The sequence below is a fragment of the Muscardinus avellanarius genome (assembly GCF_963383645.1).
Source record: "Muscardinus avellanarius genome assembly, chromosome: 3".
Lineage (NCBI taxonomy): Eukaryota > Metazoa > Chordata > Mammalia > Rodentia > Gliridae > Muscardinus > Muscardinus avellanarius.
The window spans coordinates 103760933-103783960 of NC_137788.1; the positions used below are offsets into that span (position 1 = coordinate 103760933).

Genomic DNA, 23028 nt, shown 5'->3' on the forward strand with positions numbered 1-23028 from the left:
ACCACCAAATCCAGAAAAGCATGTTTACTTCCAGCAGTGTCTTCTGTGTATGTACAGCAGGGATACTGGAGACTCGGCCCAGGGCCATTCTATCTCTGAGCTACACCTCTAGCCTTATTTTAGCTTTTATTTTGAAACAGACACTCACTAGGTTGCTGAGAGCCTCGCTAAATGGCTGAGGCTGGCTGTGAACCTGTGATCCTCCTGGCTCAGCCTCCCAACTATTGGGGTTACAAGTGTGCCACCACGCCTGGCAACGCAGTGTCTTATTAATGTGTCAGGAAGATAAGGCTGTGCAGAAGAACCCAGAGGCAGGCTTCTTTTGTCAGCAAAAGAACAGGTATAACTGGAGATGGAGGGACATACAACTAAAGTTGTGGTTTTTTATAAAAAATAAGATTTTATCTGATCATGAAAATTCACAACAACATTGTTTTTCTAGAGTTGAGAGCTAACGCCAGTCTCAATAGATCCCTTTGGCTAATCTGTACCTTTTATTAAAATATCAAATTGGTTCCCTATGAAATTTCCTATTTAAAAAAATACGGCTTCTTGTTTGCTTAGTTTGGGTTTTTGAATTCAGAGAAGCCGGGAGTTCATGGAATATCTATGGTCTTTATTAATCTTTGTTGACTTTCAATAGCATCATTTAACAAACACTGCTGAAAAATAACCATGCTTCTGAATTAAAGAACAGTATCACTTCTTTGATTGATACTCTGGCAAACAGGAAAAATAATCCAAGATACTCACGTTTTCCTTCTGCTGTATGAAGTAAAGTAAAACAAGATACAATGCATGAAAAATTTTCGGAAATCATAGTAGCTATTAACTAGTGCTTTGAACATAAGCATGTGGGTTGATGTGAGCAAGAGGGCTGGGGTGCCATTTCAGCTTTGTCTTCTAGCCCTGCAGTTGCTGCCACTGGAAATCCGGGTCGTGTGTTCATTCTATAGCTCTTCATTTCTGTATCGTTTTTAATATATCTCTAGACATTTGTTTTTATAAATAAACCCGATTTTTCTAATAACAGTAAATAAATAAATAAATAAACCCGATTTTTAGAATTTAGAAACAGGGTCTCACTAAATTGGTGAGTCTCACTACTTGCTGAGGTTGTTCTTGAACCTGTAATCCCTGTCTCCGCCTTATAAGTACTGGGATTAGAGGTGCATGTTACCATGCCTGGCTTGTGTATAATTTTTTATTTTTTAATTTTATTTTTTGGTTGTGGTGATGGGAGTTGAACCCCGGGCCTTGTGTATGCCACGCACATGCACAACCACTGAGCCACATCCTCAGCCCAAAAAGGTACTTTTTGTAAAATGTGAATAATGATGATCATGATGGTGATAATAATAATAATAATATAATAATAAGCCTAATTCAGAGGCCTGGGAACTCTCATATGATGCTGGTAGCAGGTAAACTAAAACTGCTCATTTGATAAACAGTTTAATACCTCCTACCAAACAGCCCGTTCTGAGAGGCTATCTCATGGAACTCTCCTTTAACCATAGAAAAGGCTTTAGGTGCAAATAGATCACAGCATGGGTTGCAATTTCTGTTGTCCTGATTTTTAGCATCCTTTTCAGAACTATGATGGCATTGATTTAGACAGCAGAGATTATTAAATATTTCACAGTTTTCTAAGAGATCGTTAAAGATGCAGTTTTTGAAAATTTTCTCAAAACTAAAAACAAGCTAAACTTGAAAACGTCTTGCCTCTTCCTGAAATATATCGTTAAAGCTATTATGAACCCTAAGGATTACCAAAGCTAACGGGGTAGGTAAAGGAATGACTGCATATGAAAAAAACAGAGTTCTCCAGACACTTTCGCACACCTACCTGCAAGTTTAAACAGAGGCATTGTTGCTGGAATCCTTGATTCTAGGATAGCACAGTGGAAAGAGAGACAGACTGTGGGATGGCCGACCAACACGAGAAAACACCACGACACTCACTTTATTATTTTGCTTTGCCCCCTGTAACCTGACCCTCCTCTGCTAAAAGGAGAGAGATGAGCTTTGGTCCTATTTATAGCTTGAGGCTATTGACAGTGAAAAACAGGTGAAGCCTTCAGGCTTTATTTTGGGATTTTAGAAAAGATATCTGAAGTGGGCCTGGAATTACATTTCAATACCCTTTCCATCTTCCTACAGACTGGATTCTCATCAAGTGCTGTTTTCTTCCATGATGTGATTGCTGATGAATATTTTTCCATCGGAATAAAAAGTCTTCCAGGCTTTGAAAAGTCAAGATCCCCAGGATTTCCCATCATGAGAACAGCTTTCTGTGGTTGTTGAACTGCTGGTATATCCATCAGGCTCTCCAAATAAGCATACACATGCTCATGTATGTGTCCATGTGCCAATTGTTGTTTTGGGTACTGGGAATTGAACCCAGGGCTAGTCTACCTCCAAGTTACATCTCAACGCTTTTTATTTTTATTTATTTATTTATTTTTTACTTAATTGAAACAGTCTCAGTAAAGTTGCTGAGGCTGGCCTATAACCTGTGATTCTCCTGTTTCAGGCTTCAAGTTTGACATATGTGCCATTGTACACAACTTGTGTTTTCTTTCTTTTTTCTTTTTGTTAGTGGTACTGGGGACTAAACCCAGGGCCTTCTACCTCTGAGTTACACCCCCAGCTATTTCTTTTCTTTTCTTTTCTTTTCTTTTTTTGAAACAGGGCCTTGCTAGGTTGATGAGTATAGGTTGCTAAAACCTGAAATTCTGTCTCAGCCTCCCAAGTACTGGGATTATGGGTGGCTTCTGGAAGATTGTTTTTCCTAACCTGGATATTTCAGGTTCCTGTATCTAAAAGTTTTAGCAGATAACATCTTGGTTCCAGACAATTGCTTGGTTCCAACCACATCTCCCCTGTTAGGTATGTGGCTGCTTTTATCTTTAGGAACATTTAATAGCACTGTAACTCCCAATATTGCAGGTGCTACCTGTTTTTACTTTATATGATTCCTGAATTGATGGCATAAATTCTGATTGATGCTAGTTAAGAAGAGACTAAGTTCAATCTTTTAGTATTTAAAATGATTTTGGACAAATGTAAAATAGAAAACAAACTCTATAAAGAATGATCAGTTTTAAGCCAGGCTTGGTGGCGCACGCTTGTAATCCCAACATTTGGGAGGCTGAGACTGGAGGATTGCAGTTTGTGGACAGCCTCAGCTACTTAGTGAGGCCCTCTGCAACTTAGTGAGACCCTGTTTCAAAATAAAGAATAAAAGATAGGGCAGGGGGTGTACCTTGGTGGTTGAATGCACCTGGGTTTCATCCCCAGACCCATAAAAAAAAAAAAAAAAAAAAAAAAAAGAAGAATCAGTTTAGCTGGGCGTGGTGGCACACTTGTAATCCCAGCATTCGGGAGGCTGAGACAGGAGGATCACAGTTTAAGGACAGTCTCAGCCACCTAGTGAAGACCTTTGCAACTCAGTGAGACCCTGCTTCCAAATAAAGAATAAAAAAATAGGGCTGGGGTGTAGCATGGAAGTAGAATGTCCCTGGGTTCCAACCCCAGTACTGCCCCCCCAAATCAGTTTACTAATTCAGCTTCCAGCTTTTGAATTGGAACCATTTTAAGCTCCTTTCATCACTAGAAAGAACATCTGTTATCTCTATTTGTGCGTGTGTGTGTGGTACTAGGGATGGAACCCAGGGACATTCTATCTCTGAGCTATACCACTAGCTCTATGTTTTAGTCTTTTTAGTTTTATTTATTCATTTATTTGCGGGTCTGGGGATGGAACCCAGGGGCATTCAACCTCCAAGCTACACCTCTTGCCCTATTTTTTTTTTCTTTATTTTGAAACAGGGTCTCACTAAATTGCGGAGGACCTGACGAAGTAGCTGAGGCTGTCCGCGAACCGTGATTCTCCTGTCTCAGCCTCCCGAATGCTGAAATTACAAGTGTGCACCACCATGTCTGGCAGTCTAAGCCTGGACAACTTGATGAGACCTTGTCCCAAAATAAATCATAAAGAAAAAAGTGCTGTGGGCACAGCTCAGTGGTAGAGCACTCGCCTAGCATGAGGAAACTCTGGGTTCAATCCCCCATACTGCCAAACAAATAAAACAACCCATATTTCACTGCCCAGTTATTTTGAAAGCATTACAAAGCGTCCTCGGGCAGTTTTGCAAAATGATCACTAGCAAAGCCTTTGACATCTCTTTCATGTATTTTTGGTTATCAAATAACTCATGCAAATGTGTTGGCTTTTAAGTCACCTTGTGTATTGTTATTATGAGAAATGAAAGTGAATTAGCACAGAGATGCACAGGACGTCCCCTTCATAGGTTCAGTACTTGTATTCTTTCTAGAAGTCTCATCTAGAAAACGTTTTGTCACAACTGGACTTGAGAGGATGAGAAACGAGGATTGCAGGTTCATGGCCAGCCTCAGCAACTTAGCAATTTAGTGAGACCCTGTTTCAAAATAAAGAAAATAAAACAGGGCTGGGGATATAGCTTGAAGGTAGAATGCCCCTGGGTTCCATTCCCATTACCACAGTATTACACTCATTAAAAACAAAACAGCAACAAAAAACTTTGTTACTTAAATTTGGCTTTCTCAAGCTTAATCCAGCTAAATACAAATGACTCCTCTCCATATCTCCTTTTCATGGGAAAAATTATAATCTTTATTAGTTTTGCAGTACTGGGGGATGGAACCCAGGGGCATTCTACCAAGCTACACTTTCAGCCCCCCCCCCCCCACCTTTTGGTGGTACTGGGGTTCCTGGAAACCTTTCTACCTCTGGGCTATACTCCCAGACACCTATTTTTTATATTTTTATTTGTAAACAGGGTCTCTTACGCCAGCGCGGCTGGCTTCGAACCTGCGTGATCCTCCTGTCTCCACCTCCCAAGCGCAGCGAATACAAGCGTGCACCACCACGCCCCCCCCCCTTTTTCTTATTCTTTATTTTGAAAGAGAGTCTCACTGAGTTGCAAAGGGCATAAGTAGCTGAGGCTGTCCGTGAACTGAGATCCTCCTGTTTCAGCCTCCCAAATGCTGGGATTACAAGCGTGCGCCACCACTCCCAGTTTAGAGTCTTTAAAGTAAACCAAGTTTCTCATAATCACAGCATTCTGGTTTTAGATGGAAAGCTAAGGTTTGAATTTAATGAAGGTTGGAAAATTGGAACATATCCTAATTAAACTCCCTTATTTTTAAAATGAAGAAACTGGACCAAAGTAGTAAAATCATAGTTGGAACTGTTCTCTGACTCTTAGACCAATCAATGCTCTTCCAACTATATCAAGATTGCTAATTAAGCAGCAATGCAAAAACAGATGAGATTTCCAATTGTGGTTTTAAGTGCTTCATGATACTGTATTAGAATTTGAAAGTAGTTATGAATTATCCCCAAGCTTGGATTAAAGCAAGTCTTGATATTTTATCTAGTAGTCTCCATATGGGACACATCTCAAGACCCCTAGTGGATGTCTAAAACTGCAGATAGTACTAAAAAAGCATTTTATTTCTCTACCTTATATAAACTTTAAGAAGCCTCCTAAATGCTGGAATTACAAGCGTGCACCACCATGCCCAGCTGGAAACGGTCTCTTAAGCCAGCGTGGCTGGCTTCGAGCCTGCGCAGGAATTACTGGCGTGCGCCACCACGCCCGGCAAGACACTGTTTTAAAATAAAAATAGAGCTGGGGTGGCTCAGAGGTAGACTGCCCTTAGGTTCAGTCTCCAGTACCCCCCCCCAAAAAAAGAACAACCCCCCCCCCAAAAAGGATTACATAATAAAAGTATAGCATTACTATTCTTGCAGTTTAGAGTATTAGGTAAAAAAGGATTTCTTGAACTTAAGCACTGGTATAACTCCCTGAGTGACTGGATTACCTGGATGGCTAAGAATGGACTATGGAGAAGGTCATATATGTAGTGTAGATGCAAAGGACGGATGAAACAGTGAGAGATCTCCTTGTGCTCTACTAAGAAGGGGCTGCAATGGAATTTCCCATTTTATATTTTTGGACCCCAGGATAACCAAAACCACAGAAAGTGAAACCTGAGATGGGGGTGATTACTATACTGAGACACAGTGAAGCACTCACTGTTCTGACACAGTCCAAACGTCATTCCTAAAGCCTGAAATTAACACTAGCTTTCCATAAAGGCACTTCATGGAGAAAAAAAAATGATTAAGCAAAGAACTTCCAGTTTTTATTTTTAAACATTTAACAAGAGAAACATTCAACCAATTCAAAAAAATTAAAATGGATTAATTTACAATAAAATAATCAACTTAAGATATCAGCCCTTTCATTTAGGGCCAAGGAGGCCAATAGTTCCCATTTAAACAGCAGAATTGCACAATTGATCATTTTATCTATACTTAATGGCACAGAAATGTAAGTCATAAAACTTTCATTGCCACCCACCCTTCCCTCCAGAGCAGAGTTCATATGCTTGCTTCTTGGCTAGTACTCAGACTTTTTAAAGAATCAGTTGTACTCTGAAATATATCTACAATGATTCTGGCCAGAACACTTTTAAAACAATCTTATAGAAAAAATACCTTAAAATAATTTCATGGTACATAAGACTGCTTAAAGAAACAGCAAAGATGAAAAATAATGTACAAGAATTATAGTCCTGTGTTTAGAAACTACCCAAATAACATGTCTGCCCTAATTAGTTATCCCTGCTTCTTATAATTATTAGCAGAGTTAGATTACAAGAAGCAGAATGCACCAATTTTTGGTTCTTGGTTGTAGCTGCCAGCTTAAGAGTTCATGTCTGTGAATATAAAGTAAAATATGACTATGCTCACAAATTCTGGAATGGAAAAAACCCAAAGCCTCTCTAAAGTTTTTGTCTACCTTTGCTTTCAAGTCATGACAAAAAATTCACAGCAGTTTAAAGGATGATAGAAGATTAAATGGGGCCCACTAAAATAAAATTGATAGTAACTTTACCTATTAAATTCCTAGAGGAAAACTTGGCATGCTATCACGTTACCAAACTAACATTCCATAGTAAGCTACTGAAGCAGATACAGCTTTTACAGATTAGGCATGGGAGCCTTTAGGCCGAACATCTTACTTTCACATTCTCTAATCCTAAAAACAAAATCATAAAGGAATATGTAATTTATGACAGCTGGCCAGGCACTTAAGTTGGGGAAAGTGTCTTTAAGGTTTTGAGGTAAATCAGAATTATTCTCCACAACCATAAACATATTCTAAAAACTACATTTTATACCACACTAACTGAACTTACTCAGTTTATCACTGTCGTGTCAAAATTCACACCTAAGTGTAACTTCTTAAGAAGCTATTAAAAGGGCATTTTCAAGTCTTAATTTTGGCCCCATTTTGATACTTCTGTGCTTAGAACATACTTTGGAAAAGTACAGATACACACATACGTGGGTGAAGTACACAGCCCAAAGGAGCAACTACCTTTTCTCTCAAACTTGTCATTAAGTTTAACAGACTTTTAAGAAGGTGACATTGCGAGTTACAGACACTTTAAAAGAAAGGACACAATGGAGGTGCTAACCCCCAACCTAGCCTCTGGAAAATGACAAAGCAATGTCACAAGAGGAGCAGAAACAAAAGAGCAGTTTCTGCTTCCAGGCTGAGGACCTACGATGAGTGCCCTGCATTAGCACTGAGGAGCACCACTCTGCGTTTATCACTCTGGACACTCCCGCATGTTTCTTCCCCTCTTCTGAATGCATCTCTAGGTAACATGGAATTGCTTAATAAATGAAAATTCATATTAGAAAGACAAAAAGACCTCAGTAAGTATTTAGACATTAGAGGGCCAGAAGAGAAAGCAGCCATTTTGGAATAGTCTTTTATTAACTTATATAAGTCACTAGCATTACTGGGGCTGGGGATATAGCTCAGGGGTGCAGTGCATGTTTAGCAATGTCCAAGGAGCAGGCTTGCTCTCTCTCTCACACACACACCAGCTGGGTTGATACTCCCCCCCCCCAATTATTGGGGTATTATCTGCAAATAGAAATACCAAGCCTAGAAGTTCTCATATCTAACAATTAATTACATTTCCCATTATTTCCTTAAATAGTAATTTCAATCCAAATGTTATTTCGTTTAAAAAAATCCCACCAGCTTTTGTTATCCAGTATGCAGACTAATTTATTGTGTTTTGAACCCTTCAGAGATTATAAAAACTATACACACACACACACACACACACACATATGTATATACTGTGTGTGTGTGTGTGTGTGTGTGTGTGTGTGTGTGTGTGTGTGTGTAATACTAGGGATTGAACCCAGGGGTATTCTACCTCTGAGCTACACCCCCAACCCTTCTTACAATTTGTTTTATTTTGAAACAGAGTCTTGCTAAATTCCTGAGGCTGGCTTTGAACCCATGATCCTCAGCTTCTCAAGTACTAGAATTACAAGCAAGTGCCACCATGTCCAGCTAATACATTTTTTAAAAAAAAATCTGAGGAATCTTCACTCTCTAAAAAAATACTGGTTTAAAATTTCATGTGGTTTAAAAAGGGGGCCTAAATATTTATAAAGATTCTAAGTTGACCTTCCTTAGGACAATGAACTTTTCCAGTCATGGTAAAGGACTCATGCAAACTAACCTCCTCCTTCATTGCAGGGCTAATAACAGGTACCCAGCAAAACTAGCTGAAGTTACTGGTGCAATAAGCAATGTGGAAGAATATTCTTGGCATGATGTTGTTTTGTTCAAGTTTTGAAACTGTGACCCTGGTCCATTAGCACCATGCTTTACTCAGATGAAAACATTGATCAAGCCCCTGTTGCTGTGGGTGAGGGGCAGAAGGCTGGGTGACAAGCAAATCAAGGGCAGTTATGTATGTCATTAAGAGATGACAAAATGCAGTAAAAATGTCACCTGTTAATATACTATATTTGAGGTTTGAAATCCACTGATCACACCTATACAACAACACACCCAATTTTTATAATATTTGAATAACTGCAAATGTAGAGCTTTCTGGTATGACCCAAAGTTGAATATAAATGGAAGTTCACTGAACATGATATTACCAGTAAAATAGAATAAACAAATTATACACATTTATAGGTAGCAACCTACAAAAAAAGGTAGAGATTAGATAAAAACTAAGTGAAATTATTATAATTGTTTCCAGTTTCATCTTTCTGCTGGGAGAAGCCAAAATAGGCCTCTGGAAAACCATCTTCATATCCATAAGAAATGGCATCTGCTGTTATATAGGTATTATTGTCAAAGGTAGAAGGGTCACAGATATTCATTTTCATGGGCAATGGTTTGTGGGACATCTATTCCACTGAAATATTGTAAAGGAAGTCTACGAACCACTTTAGGAAAAAGGCACTTTGTTGTGAAAGTTGGATTTAATTTCATGAAAGCTGAGAAACTAGGATAGACTCAAAGGTCAGTATTTATGAATACAGAGCAGATGCCAGTTTATAGAATGCAGCTGATCATATTACATATCAACTAATCAGCAACACTAATTATACTCTTGGCAAAACAGTAATTAATGCCATTTCTCCAAAAACTAATTTTGTCAGGTCCAACTTTGACAGTACAAAGAAAAACAATCACCAATAGTTGCTATTTTAGAGCTCAAGAAACTGTTTTCAACAGAATATCGTGTCTAGTTTGGTTCTCTGTTTCAGAGCACAAATTGCTTTTCAGATGAAAAACCTGGGTGGCAGAGGTGTATTTGTTTCTACAGGGTAGAACCCAGGGTAGAAAACTACTGGGTAGGAACAAGAGGTGCATTTCTCTGGTCAGACAACCAAGTGAGGAGGTAGTTATTCTGAGAGGTTCTCAAGTGAGACTGCTGTGCTCATCTCCTGAGCTGGGGAAGTGGCAGGAGCTTCTGAGATGAAGAGAGCGACAGGGACACTCCTCCTCCAGGGAAGTCAGGACCAGGGTCCAGTGCAGCTGCAACAGAGAGGGGTGTGGGTAAGCGGCACACGTGGAGTGTGACACAAGCAAGCGCAAGGACGACGATGACACCGAAGCACACAGCTTCAGAACTATCATGATGTACTTCTAACTTGTCCTACCTTGACAGTGGCTCTTTTCTGATGACAGAACTTTGTAAATATCTATAAAAAAAGAATACACACATGCTACTATCATTTAGTTTCTATATAATGATCATTCAAACTCAGGTCTATGCCAAGAACATAGTATACATACATTTTTTACATAGTATCTTCCATGCCAGGCCTGGTGGTACATGCCTGTAATCATAGAACTTATGAAGCTGCCTCTGGGTTCAATCCTTAACAATCCCTAATACCTCCCTTCTCATACATAAAAATATTTTCTAATTTCTATTATATACAAAATATAAAGCTGTCTGTAGAACTGTAGAATAAATAAATGTTTTAAGAATATGTTAAATATGCTGGGCCTGGTGGTGCACATCTATAATCCAAGCTACTCAGGAGGCTGAGGCAGGAGGATTCCAAGTTCAAGGCCAGTGTATGCAACGTAATAAAAATAAAAAATAAAAAAGGATGGGAATGTAGCTCAGTGGTAGAAATGAGTCATGGGGGTGTATTCATTCGAGTCACCCCTCCATGCCACTCTGGTATGGAGCTGTACCTATCCTCTGTACTTCTATCTTTTAATAAACTTTAAATCTTCAAAAAAAAAAAAAAAGAAAGAAAAAGAAATGAGGCATAGGTTATTATATAGCTGCAAGTACGCAGAAACTGAGTTAAACAGCAGCAGAGTCAGTGACAGACTCCTCCAAGCTGCCTGATGATAGTGAGACTGACAGGTCAGGAGGTCACGTGCTCACCTGGTTACATCACCACACATGGCAACCCCATACAGCCTTGGGTCCCATCATCACTGCTGTTGAGTTTTTTCATTCGATACTGGCGTATTTCTCTTACCAGTGTGTAAAACGCATCTTCAACACCCTATGAAAAGGGAAAGAAAATGGTAAAGACATATCAACTGATATAATTCAAATATAAGTTCTCAATGACTCTCTCTCTCTCATTTTTTTTTTTTTTTTTTTTTTTTTTTGCTGTACTGGGGATTGAACCCAGGGGCATTCTACCTCTGAGCTACACCCCAGCCCTATTTTTTATTCTTTATTTTGAAACAGCGTCTCACTAAGTTGCAAATGGCCTAAGTAGCTGAGGCTGTCCACGAACTACAATCCTGTCTTAGCCCCTCAAATGCTGGAATTATAAGTGTGCGCCAGCACACCCAGCTGTCAATGACACTTTATGTGGACTTAAAATTTAGCACATTAATAAGCTGATAAACAAGTTGGGCATAGTGGTGCATGCTTTTAATCCCAGCATTTGGGAGAATGAGACAGGGGGATCACAGTTTGAGGACAGTCTCAGCTACTTAGTGAGGCCCTTTACAACTTAATAAGACCCTGTTTCAAAATAATGAAAAATAGGGCTGGGGTGTCACTCGGAGGTAGAATGTCCCTGGGTTCCATCCCAGGTACCACAAAAACAAAACAAAACAAAACAACAACAACAAAAAAAACCCTGATATACAAATAGCCTATTTTGCAAGAACACATTCCAGCAAGGATAAAGGGTAATGTGGGACATGCAGAACAGAGCTACCTTTTTGTTTTCCTGCAGTACTCAGGATTGTATCCAGGAGCATTCTACTTCTGAGCTACAACCCCAGCCCCATTTATTTATTATTTTGTGGTATTGGGTCGATGAAACCCAGGACCTTTCTACAAATGGGATATACTTCCAGACCTATTTTATATTTTGTTTGGCAACAGAGTCTCACTAAGTTGCTGAGAGCCTAAGTAGCTGGGGCTGGCTTCAAACCTGTGCAATAGTCCTGTCTCAGCCTCTCAAGGACTAGGATTACAAAGTGTGTGTCAACATGCTCAGCTCAGAGCTACCATATCTAATGGTTCCACTGATTGGTTTCCATCAATACCAATCACCCAAATGGAAAAAGGACTAATGTTTATAAATATCTCAATCAAGGGTCTTTACTAGAAATAGTTGTGATTACTAATACAGGAATAAAAACGCTCTATTTGAATATTAGGAAATTCAATTTGGGTAAAAACTTGAAGATAAAAAAAAGAACACAATTAGAAAGCCGGGCGTGGTGGTGCACACTTGTAATCCCAGCATTTGGGAGGTTGAGACCGGAGGATCAGAGTTCGTGGACAGCCTCAGCTACTACTTAGTGAGACCCTGTTTCAAAATAAAGAATAAAAAATAGGGCAGGGGGTGTAGCTCAGAGGTCAAATAACCCTGGGTTCCATCTCCAGACCCGCCACAAACAAACAAACAAACAAACAAACAAACAAACACAATTAGAAATCCAGAACAAAGCCGGGCGTGGTGGCACATGCTTGTAATCCTCATACTTGGGAGGCTGAAACAGGAGGATCACAGGTTCACAGACAGCCTCAGCTACTGAGTGAGGCCCTCCACAACTTTGCAAGACCCTGTTTCAAAATAAAGAATAGAAAACAGGGCATGGGGTGTAGTTTGGAGGTCAAATGCCCCTGGGTTCCATCCCCATACCCACAAAATAAATGAAATAAAAAACAGAGCTGGGGATGTAGCTAGGAGTAAAATACCCCTGGGTTCAATCCCTAGTAACACACACCCACACCCACACAAGCTGGATGTGGTGGCACACCCTTGCAATCTCAGCATTCGGGAGGCTGAGACTGGAGGATCACGGTTCACTGACAGCCTCAGATACTTAGTGAGGCCCTTTGCAATGCAGTGAGACCCTATTTCAAAAATAAAAAACAGCTGGGTGTGGTGGCAGTGCATGCTTGTAATCCTAGCATTCAGGAGGCTGAGACCAAATGATGTGGTTTGCAGACAGCCTTAGCTACTTAGGCCCTCCCAACTCAGTGAGACCTTGTTTCAAAAAATAAAAAGACTAAAAAAATAAGGCTGGATCAGAGGTACAGTGCCGGGTTCCACCCCCAGTACAAGAAAGAAAGAAAGACAGACAGACAGACGGACGGACGGAAGGAAGGAAAGAAAGAAAGAAAGAAGAATATGGATCCAATCTCTTCTCTTCCAGAGTCAAAGAACCAAGCTTTTCTAACTTGATCCTTAACAAAGATGCTCAAAGTCCTACCATACCTGTCTGGTCTTTGCTGAGGTTTCGATGAATGGAATCCCATAACTCTTGGCCAATTCATGGGCTTGTTTTGTGTCAACTGTCCTTGTTGGCAAATCACACTTGTTTCCTACCAGCACCATAGGTACATCATCGGAGTCTTTTACTCGCTTTATCTGCTCCCTACAACAGGGAATGCATTATCAGAACATAAGAAAAACAAGGTTTCAGGAAGGAATAAACCAGTCAGGCAAAATAAATTTTACCCTGTCATAGTTCCTAATCCCTGGGTTCTCCAGAGCTTCGCTCTGGACAGAATTGGCAACTAAATATTACACTCTAGATTAAGGTCTGAAATAGAAAAGTAAAACTCATTGCCTCTAAATAACTTTTTGAAGTTCCCTTGGGAGTGACAGGATTTATTTATTTATTTATTTTTGTGGGTCTGGGGGCAGAACCCAGGGGCATTTGACCTCTGAGCTATACCTCCTGCCCTATTTTTTATTCTTTATTTTGAAACCAGGTCTCGCTGAGTTGCAGAGGGCCTCACTAAGTAGCTGAGGCTGTCCTCGAACCACGATCCTCCAGTCTCAGCCTCCTGAATGCTGGGATTACAAGCGTGCGCCACCATGCCCAGCTGGGAGTGACAGGATTTAATATAAAGTAATCTATTTTGCAAGATGGATCATACCCAAATCTCTTTTCTTAACAAAATTGTAGGTGAAGCCTAAAACAAAACACCAGATTGCTCTTAAGGAAGGAGGTGGGTTCTGGAGGATCTGGAACCCAAAAACAGTCCTCTTCAAGAACATATTAACACATACTACACAGCAGTTAAGAGTCGGTCTATCTCCCCTGTCCAACATGGTAGTCACCAGTCACATGTAGACTGAGCACTTTAGAAGTCAGTTGCTAATGTGGCCAAGGAATTAATTTTTAGGTTTTACTTAATTTTAGTAAATTTGAATGTAAATAACCACTTCTAGTTGTTGCTACTATACTAGATAGACTCTGGACTTTGGCCTTGGATCCACACAACTATATACCTGAACTGCATTTCACTGGTCATTTGCAAAACTGTACTTTGGTGTGATGGTAGTAGCCTATGTTAAGGAATATTAAGTCAACCTTAAGTACCGAGGCTGTGTCATTGTGTCTGTACTGCTCTTTATATTAAGTGACTCTCTTTGAGGATCAGAGAAAATTTCTTTCTGATGTCACTTTAATTCTGCTTCTTCTGAGCAACTGATTTGTTTCTAGCATACAGATATTGAAACTTTCAGTTGGTTACTTCCCTTTTGATAATAGCTGTCAAATCTGAAAGGTCACTGGGGCTACATGTACAATCGCAGAATAAGCTCATTCCTAATTCAGCTCCATCTTCTGACCTTTCTCTTTGCCTCACTTCTTAAGCCTATTTTTCAACATGTACTACACTACACATGTTTTTTTCTTTTTAAATAAGATGCTTTAATATTTTTTGGTCTACAGGAGGGCATAGATGGAAGAAAAAAGTAGCACCTAGAAATTCCATGAATATTTATTAGACGACAGTCAGGCATTGGGCACTTTATTAAGTACAGTCTTTCCTTGATATCCATGGGAAACTGGTTCCAGGATGTGCCCCTCAATAAACACCAAATCTGATGCTTGTCTTTTATAAAATAATGTATTCGCATATAATCTATGCATATCCTCCTAATACTTAAATCATCTCTAGATTACTTATGACACATAATACAATGCAGATGCTATGCAAACAGATGTTACACTTCATTATTTAGGGAATGACATAAAAAATTCTACACATGTTTAGTAAAGAAGCATTTTGGCTGAATCTGAGAAGATGAAATCTTTGAATACAAGCCAGGTATGGTGGTGCACACACTTGTAATCCCAGTACTTGGGAGGCTGAGACGGAAGGATCACAGATTCGAAGCAGCCTCAGCAGCTTAGTGAGGCCCTCCACAAATTAGTGAGACCCTATTTCCAAATAAAATATTAAAAATAGAGCTGGGGGTATAGCCCGGAGTTAGAAGTTCCCTGGGTTCCATCCCCAGTACCACCAAAAAAAAAAAAAAAAAAAAAAAAAATCTTTTAATACAGAGGACTGACTATACTGATAGTATTACCAGAGAGAAAAATGGGAAATAAAGTCTAGAAAAAAAACCATTGAACTCAGTTTTGAACTGCTTCTGAAAGCAGACATGTTCTTATGCCAGAATATAAAGCCAGGACTCAAGGCTGCGCGCAGACCACTTATAATGTATTTACTATGGGCCAAGACCAGTTCTGAGTGGTCTACATACTCTTAATTCATTTAATCTTCAAAACAACTTATGAGGTAGGTACTATTATATCCTTTTTATGGATAAGAAAGCTGAGAAAAGATTTAATAGCTTGCCTAACGTCACAAAGCTAATAAATGTTGAAGCCAAGTTACAAACTAGGCAGAGCACATACTCTTTTTTTTGAGGGGGGGAGACTGAGGACTGAATCTAGGAGGCATTTGATCTCCAAATTATACTCTCAGGCCTTTTCCTTTTTTAATTTTTGCATTACTGGGGATGAGACCCAGGGGCATTCTACCCCCGAGCTATACCCCCAGCCCTTTTTTAATTCTTTATTTTGAAATGGTCTCACTGAGTTGCAAAGGGCCTCACTAAGTAGTAGCTGAGGCTGTCTTTGAATTGAGATCCTCCTGTCTCAGCCTCCCAAATGTTGCAATTACAAGCATGCACCACCATGCCTGGCTACCCCCAGGCCCTTTAAACTTTCTTTCTTTACTTATTTTGAAAACAAGTCTAATTTTTTTTTTTTTTTTTTTTTTTTTTTGTGGTACTGGGGGTGGAACCCAGAGGCTTTCTACCTCCAGGCTATACTCCTAGACCTTTTTTTATATTTTATTTGGAAACAGGGTCTCACTAAGTTGCTGAAAGCCTCACTAAGTAGCTGAGGCTGGCATTGAACCCGTGCAATCCTCCTGTCTCAGCCTCCCAAGCGCAGGGATTACAAGCGTGCACCACCATGCCCAGCAAGTCTAATTTTTTAAAGAGTCTTGAAAAGCTGGCACATTCCTGTAATCCCAGTACTTGGGAGGCTGAGACAGAAGAATCGCAGGTTCAGTGATATCCTCAGCAAGTAATAAGACACTCATTAACCTAACAAGACCCTGTCTCAAAATAAAAAATAGGGTTGAGGATGTAGCTTGGAGATAGAATACCCCTGGGTTCAATCCCCAGTACCCACCCCCCCAACACATGCACACATACAAAGGGGCTGGGGGTGTCTCCAGCTAGAAAACATTAAAAAAAAAAAATTTAAAAAAAGGTCTTGTTGAGTTGCTGAGCTGAGGTTGGCCTTGATCCTATCTCAGCCATCCTGCCCAGATACAGCCTATTATTTGGTGGTACTGGAGATTGAACCCAGGGGCATTCTACCTCCAAGCTACCCTCCTCCCCTAGTCCTTTTAATTTTTGTTTAGAAACAGGATCTTGCTCAATTGCCGAGGCTGGCCTCAAATCTGCTATCCTCCTGTCTAACCTCCTAAATACTGGGGAGATTACAGGCATGGCTTAGTCTTTTTTTTTTTTTTTTTTTCTGGTGGTACTAGGGATTGAACCCAGAAGCATTCTACTTCCAAGCTACATACTCAATCCTATTTTTTATTATTTATTTATTTATTTGGTGGTACTGGGTTTCCTGGAAACCCTTCTACCTCCGGGCTACACTCCCAGACCTAATTTATATATATATATGTAAATTTTAACCATTATATTTTCTGCTTTAACCATTACATTTTCTGCTTAAAGAACAATGAGATAGCCAGGCGTGGGGGTGCACGCTTGTAATCCCAGCATTTGGGAGGCTGAGACAGGAGGATCGTGGTTCGCGGACAGCCTGGCTACCTAGTGAGGCCCTCTGCAACTCAGTAGGACCCGGTTTCAAAACAAAGAATAATAAAAAAAAAAAGTGGGCAGGGGGTGTAGCTCAGAGGTCAAATGCCCCTGGGTTCCATCCCCAGACCCGAAAAAAAAAAAGAACAATGAGATAAGCTGGATGTGGTGGTGCACACTTGTAATCCCAGCATTTGGGAGGGTGAGACAGGAAGATCATGGTTCATGCCAGCCTTAGCTACTTAGTGAGGGCCTTTGCAACTCAGTGAGACATTGTTTCCAAATAAAGAACAAAAAATAGGGATGAGGGTGGCTCAAAGGTAAAATGTCCCTACGTTCCATACCCATTAGTGCAAAACAAACACACACTGAGCTAAGAAAAAGGAGTCCTAGGTTTTGGGTCCTGGCTCTTACTACTAACAATCATAACTTCAAAACCCAACACACGACTTCCTGAACTCTTTCTGATTCTGTAAAATTAGAATGTTGTACAAAACCCGGGCGTGGCGTCACATGCTCGTAATTCCAGCACTCGGAGGCTGAGACAGGAGGATCACACAGGTTTGAAGCCAGACTCAGCTACTTAGACCCTGTTTCCAAATAAAATATAAAATAGGTCTTGGAGTGTAGCCCAGAGGTAGAAAAACCCCTGGGCTCCATTCACAGTACCACAAAAAAGAATGTTGTGCTAGATTTTTTTTTGGTCCAATCTAGCCTTGAATTTTTTTTGTGTGGTACTAGGTATGGAACCCAGGGGCCTTCTACCTCCTGGCTATTTTATATTTTATTTGGAAACAGGGTCTCTTAAACCAGCCGAGGCTGGCTTCGAAACTGCACGATCCTCCTGTCTCAGGGGATCCCAAGCGTGTGCCACCACGCCCAGCTTAGCCTTGAAATTTTATGTTACTATGGCAAATGTCCATCTTTATGTTTCTTTGCCTGGCTTTCATTTTTATTTATTCCCTGTTTTCTATCGTCATTAGGATACATCGCAGAAGTATTTTCCTCTTTGAAATTCCTTTATGATTTTTTCATTACAATGCTTCCAGTTCTGGACTGTGTCTAGTAACAAGCTTCATATGTGTATTATCAAACATTATAGTACCAGCAAATTATATAAATTCCAGTACTGATTTCCACGAATAACCCTAGATTCTCAGTATCAAGCAACCTAAAACCAACTCTTCACACAAAGAGCTGCATCTTTCCTGAGAATGGCATCCTCATGACCTCATGTTTCAGAACATACTTAAGATTACTCTTCAGGAAGAAGTGCTCCTAGGAAGTACCTGTAGAGGTTAATATCTGCAAATGATTTGCTGTTATTGATGGCAAACACACAGAGGAAGCCTTCGCCTGTCCGCATGTATTGGTCTCTCATGGCACTGTACTCCTCTTGGCCAGCTGTATCCAGTATGTCCAGCAGACAGGTTTCACCATCTATTACTACCTGTTTTCGGTAAGAATCCTGGGAGTGGGGAGGTGGGGCAAGGAGAGAGGGAGATCAATTTTTATTAAAATCTACAGGGAACACAATGTTTTTGACAAGGATAAATAAACTTATAAGAGTTCGAGTCTATTTCTATCTGGTCTGTCCCCAAAACTGCTAATAGATAATCATAAACAAAATATTTAATGTCAGTTTTGAAAAAGGTCACAAATCCTTAAAAAAAAAAAAAGCAATTCAAATGACTGCTCTACTGCACTTAGGAAACTATAAAGAGTGAGTTCACAGTGTTTTGCTAGGCTATGAAGTAGACTGTTTTACTTGAGCTATTTATTTTACTTCTAAAAATCTATGTATACTGGGTGTGGTGGTGCACACTTGTAATCCCAGCCCTTGGGAGGCTGACAGGAAGATCACAGGTTTGAGGCCAGCCTCAACAACTTGGGGGGACTCTCAGCAACTCAGCAAGACCCTGTTTCAAAATAAAAATGAAGAGGACTGAGAGTGTAGCCTGGAGGCAGAAGGCCTCTAGGTTCAATCCTTAGTACCACAAAAAAGAAAAACCACACAAAAAAACTATGCATACCTTTGCCATTATAATCTAGCCTTGGATACAGAAACATTTCTATATGACTAAATATACAAATACTTTGTTTTAGGGATAATTTTCTTTTTTTGTGGTCCTGGAACATTCTACCTCCGAACTACAAATCCAGCCCTTATTATATTTTGCTTGAAACAGGGTCCGGCTAGGTTGGAGGCTGGCCTCAAACCTGGGATCCTCCTGTCTCAGCCTCCTAAATACTAGGATTAGAGGTATGTGTCACCATGATCAACACTCAGGGAGGATTAATAACAAAAATGTTTTCCTCATCATAATACTCTATCTTTGAGAAATTTTCCTCAAATTCCTATAATTTCCAAAAAAAAAAAAAAAGGGTACAATTAATTCCTCAGGCCTAATCACATAAAAAATACTCCCAGCTGGCTGCATACTTCTAATTCCAGCTATCTGGGAAGCTGAGGCAGGAGGATTCCAAATTCAAGGCCAGCCCAGGAAACTTAGTGAGATCTCATCTCAAAATAAAATAAGCCAGGTATGGTGGTGTATGCTTGTAATCCCAGCATTCAGGAGGCTGAGGCAGGAGGATCGCAGTTTGTGCACAGCCTCAGTTACTTAGTGAGGCCCTTGGCAACTTAGTGAGAAGACCCTGTTTCAAAATAAAGAATAAAAAATAGGGTTAGGGGTGTAGCTCTGAGATAGAATGCCCTTGGGTTCCATCCCTAGTACTGCAAACAATAAAAAAATAAAATAGGGTCACATGTACAGCTCAGTAGTAGAGAGCTTGCCTACCATGCAACATGCCCTGTGCTCAATACCTATTACCACAAAACAAAACAAAATGAAAACACACACAAAACTAAAAAAATGAACACACACACAAAAATAAAACAACAAAAACCTTCTAATTTGGACTTACAACAATCATTTTAATAATGTCTTTATACTTGAGAAAACTTTTGGTACTGGAAATGTTCTACAGTGTCATCTTGTTGGCTGTTACATGAGTATATACAAATGGAACCTGAGCTGTAAACATAAGACTTATGAATTTTACTTATGTAAATTAACTCTCAAAAATTAAGCTGTAGCCAGGTGTAGTGGGTGACATTATTATTAATCTTTTCCATTTATGACGATGAACACGGAGGCTCCCAGTGATTATGTGTTTTGCTCAAGGCCATCCAGCTCTCACAACACTTTTTTCTGACCCAGTGTTAAAAAAGCATTACCATTCTACTTCTTTTTTCTTTTATTTGTACTCTATCCAAATGGAGATGTCCTATCCCAAGAGGCTGCCACTCAAATGTTCTATAATCTTTAAAAACATGTTCAAAAAGAATGTTCAGGCCAGGTGTGGTGGTGCACGCTTGTAATCCCAGCATTTGGGAGACTGAGACAGGAGGATTGTGGTTTGCGGACAGCCTCAGCTACTTAGTGAGGCTCTTTACAACTAAGTCAGACCCTGTTTCAAAATAAAGAATAAAAACTAGGGCTAGGGGTATCGCTTGGATATAGAATGCCACAGAGTTCCATCCCCAGTATCGCAAAAATAAATAAATAAAATAGAAATAAATAAAACCATGAAAAATATTGCAACTTTTTTTTATTTTGGTGGTACTGGGATTAGAACAGGGGCATTCTACCTCTGGGCTATACTCCCAGCATTTTTTTGGAGTGAGGGGTACTGGGAGTTGAACTCAGGGGCATTTTACCTCCCAGCTACACCTCCAGCCTTTTTTTTTCTTTTTGGTGGTACTGGGGTTCCCGGAAACCCTTCTACCTCTGGGCTACACTCCCAGACCTATTTTTTTATATTTTTATTCAGAAACAGGGTCTCTTAAGCAAGCGAGGCTGGCTTCCAACCTGCCTCCCAAGCGCGGGGATTATAAGCTTGCGTCACCACACCCAGCTCGTCCAGCCTAATTTTTTATTCTTATTTTGAAACAGTTCACTAAGTAGCTTAGGCTGGCTGCGAACCTTTGATCCCTCTATTTCAACCTCCAACACCGGAATTACAAGTGTGTGCTACCATCACACCCAGCTGCCAGCTCTTTATTATTTATTTTTTGGTGGTACTGGGGGTGGAACCTAGAGGCTTTCTACCTCCCGGCTATACTCCCAGACCTATTTTATATTTTACTTATGGAAACAGGGTCTCACTAAGTTGCTGAGAGCCTCACTCGGTAGCTGAGGCTGGCTTCGAACCTGTCTCAGCCTCCCAAGCACGAGGATTACAAGCGTGTGCCACCACATCCAGCTGCAATCAATTTTTAATAATGGTTATATCAAAATCAGTAATTAAACACCAAGTAGCAAGGTAGTGGAAAGGGTAGGTTAAAATAATCTCTAAAGTTAAGACATTTTTAAATTGAAAAAAATTACAAAACCTTTTACTGAGTCGTAGCTGTCACTTCATCGAGGCCAATCTGTACCATGAAATCCCATGATAAAGAATCCTTAAGTACAAACTATTATGCAGTGCTTTACCATTCACAAATAATTTACCCATTTACTTGATTTTTTCAGAACAAGTTTACAGTAACTTAATATGCAATGAAAATGAGGCTGAGAGAGTAAACAATTTTTTCAAGATCACATAACAAATAAACTGCAAATAGGGACATGACTCAATATCAAGTTGTTTCAATAACCTCAACTAGCAGAAGAATAAAAACTAGCCGGGTATGGTGGCTCACGCTTGTAATCCCACGATTTGGAGGGTTAACATAGGAAGAAGATAGGTTATTTCAGGACTAGGGGTATAGCCCGGAGGTAAAATGTTTCCCAGTTCAATCCCTACCAACACATACACACACACACACACACACACACACACACACACACACACACAAAGTCTTATATCTCCATCATATTTCCTATAAAACCAGTCTCTTCGTGTGTGTGTGTGTGTGTGTGTGTGTGTGTGTGTGTGATCCTGATCTTGAGATGTTCTTGACTCTGCCTCCCAAGTGGCCAGGGCATGTCATCACACCTGGCCCCATGCATTTCTACTTAAAAGAGCTGTCATCACCAATACAAATAAATTAAAAATAAATAAATAAAAGAGCTGTTATTTATTTAAAAAAACCTGAATTCAAAAATTCAAACTGTAAACTTTAAATGGACTATATCATCTAATGAAAATGAACTCTTATAAACAGTGAAAGCTTTACTCTAGTACTGAATGCAGTATCCAAAATAACTTTTGTTTCCTGTTTTCCTCTTTAAATTTTTTTTAAAAAAGCTGGGCATGGTGGCACAGACTTATAATTGCCCCATTTGGGAGGCGGAGACAGAACGATCTTGGTTTGAGGACAGCCTCAGCTACTTAGTGAGGCCCTTTGCAACTCAGTGAAACAGTTTCCAAATAAAGAATAAAAAATAGGGCTGGGGGCATACCTCAAAGGTAGAATGCTCCTGAGTTTCATCCCCAGTACTGTGAAAAAAAAGAAAAAGAAAAAGAAAAATAGAAAAAAGAAAAGAAAAGAAAGAAAAGAAAAGAAAAGAGAAGAAAAAAGACAAAGGATATGGATATGGGAAAACTGAAGGTGAGAGTTCAGGTCAATCAATCGGTGGAAGACCAGTGGGTCTCACCTCTATAGTGGGATCATATTCATCCACAAAGTGGTTCTGAATTAGCTGGATTGTCAGTGCGCTTTTCCCAACACCACCTGCTCCAACCACCACCAGTTTGTACTCAGTCATTTCACACCAGCAAGAACCTGTGGGAAAGCAGCAGTCAGGGTTAACTGGCAAGCACTTTAAAGCTTTCTATAATACATAACAATAACTAAAACCATTGTTTGAAATGTACCGAGTCCATTCACGTGCCCTTCCACCTTTCAAAGTGATTCAGGAACACAAAAACCTCTAATTAGCGTGGCCTCGTATTTCTGAGCAAATGCCTCCTGCCTACCACACCCGCGTCTACTTTTCAACCGTGCCTGGGCTCCGCCCTCAACCTAAGGTAAAGGAAACCCCCCCTTCCGACTCCTCCCGCAAGCCTCCTCAGCTCTGGGGGCCGCCTACAAG

The 23028-nt window shown here is 40.1% G+C and overlaps 2 protein-coding genes across 2 annotated transcripts in view; both read right to left on the bottom strand.

Annotated features, from left to right (window-relative positions):
* Positions 1-1871, bottom strand: part of AMPD1 (adenosine monophosphate deaminase 1) — a gene marked incomplete at both ends in the record, with an annotated part of 44799 nt that extends 42928 nt beyond the window's left edge. The window contains one exon of the mRNA XM_080691715.1: positions 1850-1871. Within this exon, the coding sequence (XP_080547841.1) occupies positions 1850-1871 (22 nt within the window). The remainder of the gene's footprint in view (positions 1-1849) is intronic.
* Positions 1872-10804: 8933 nt separating this feature from the next.
* On the bottom strand, positions 10805-22701 carry NRAS (NRAS proto-oncogene, GTPase; the record flags this gene model as incomplete). The annotated part of the gene is made up of 4 exons (XM_080692637.1): positions 10805-10924; positions 13112-13271; positions 18274-18452; positions 22591-22701. 4 exons carry the CDS (start codon positions 22699-22701, stop codon positions 10805-10807), a joined length of 570 nt encoding a protein of 189 aa, XP_080548763.1.
* Between the last annotated feature and the right edge of the window lie 327 nt (positions 22702-23028).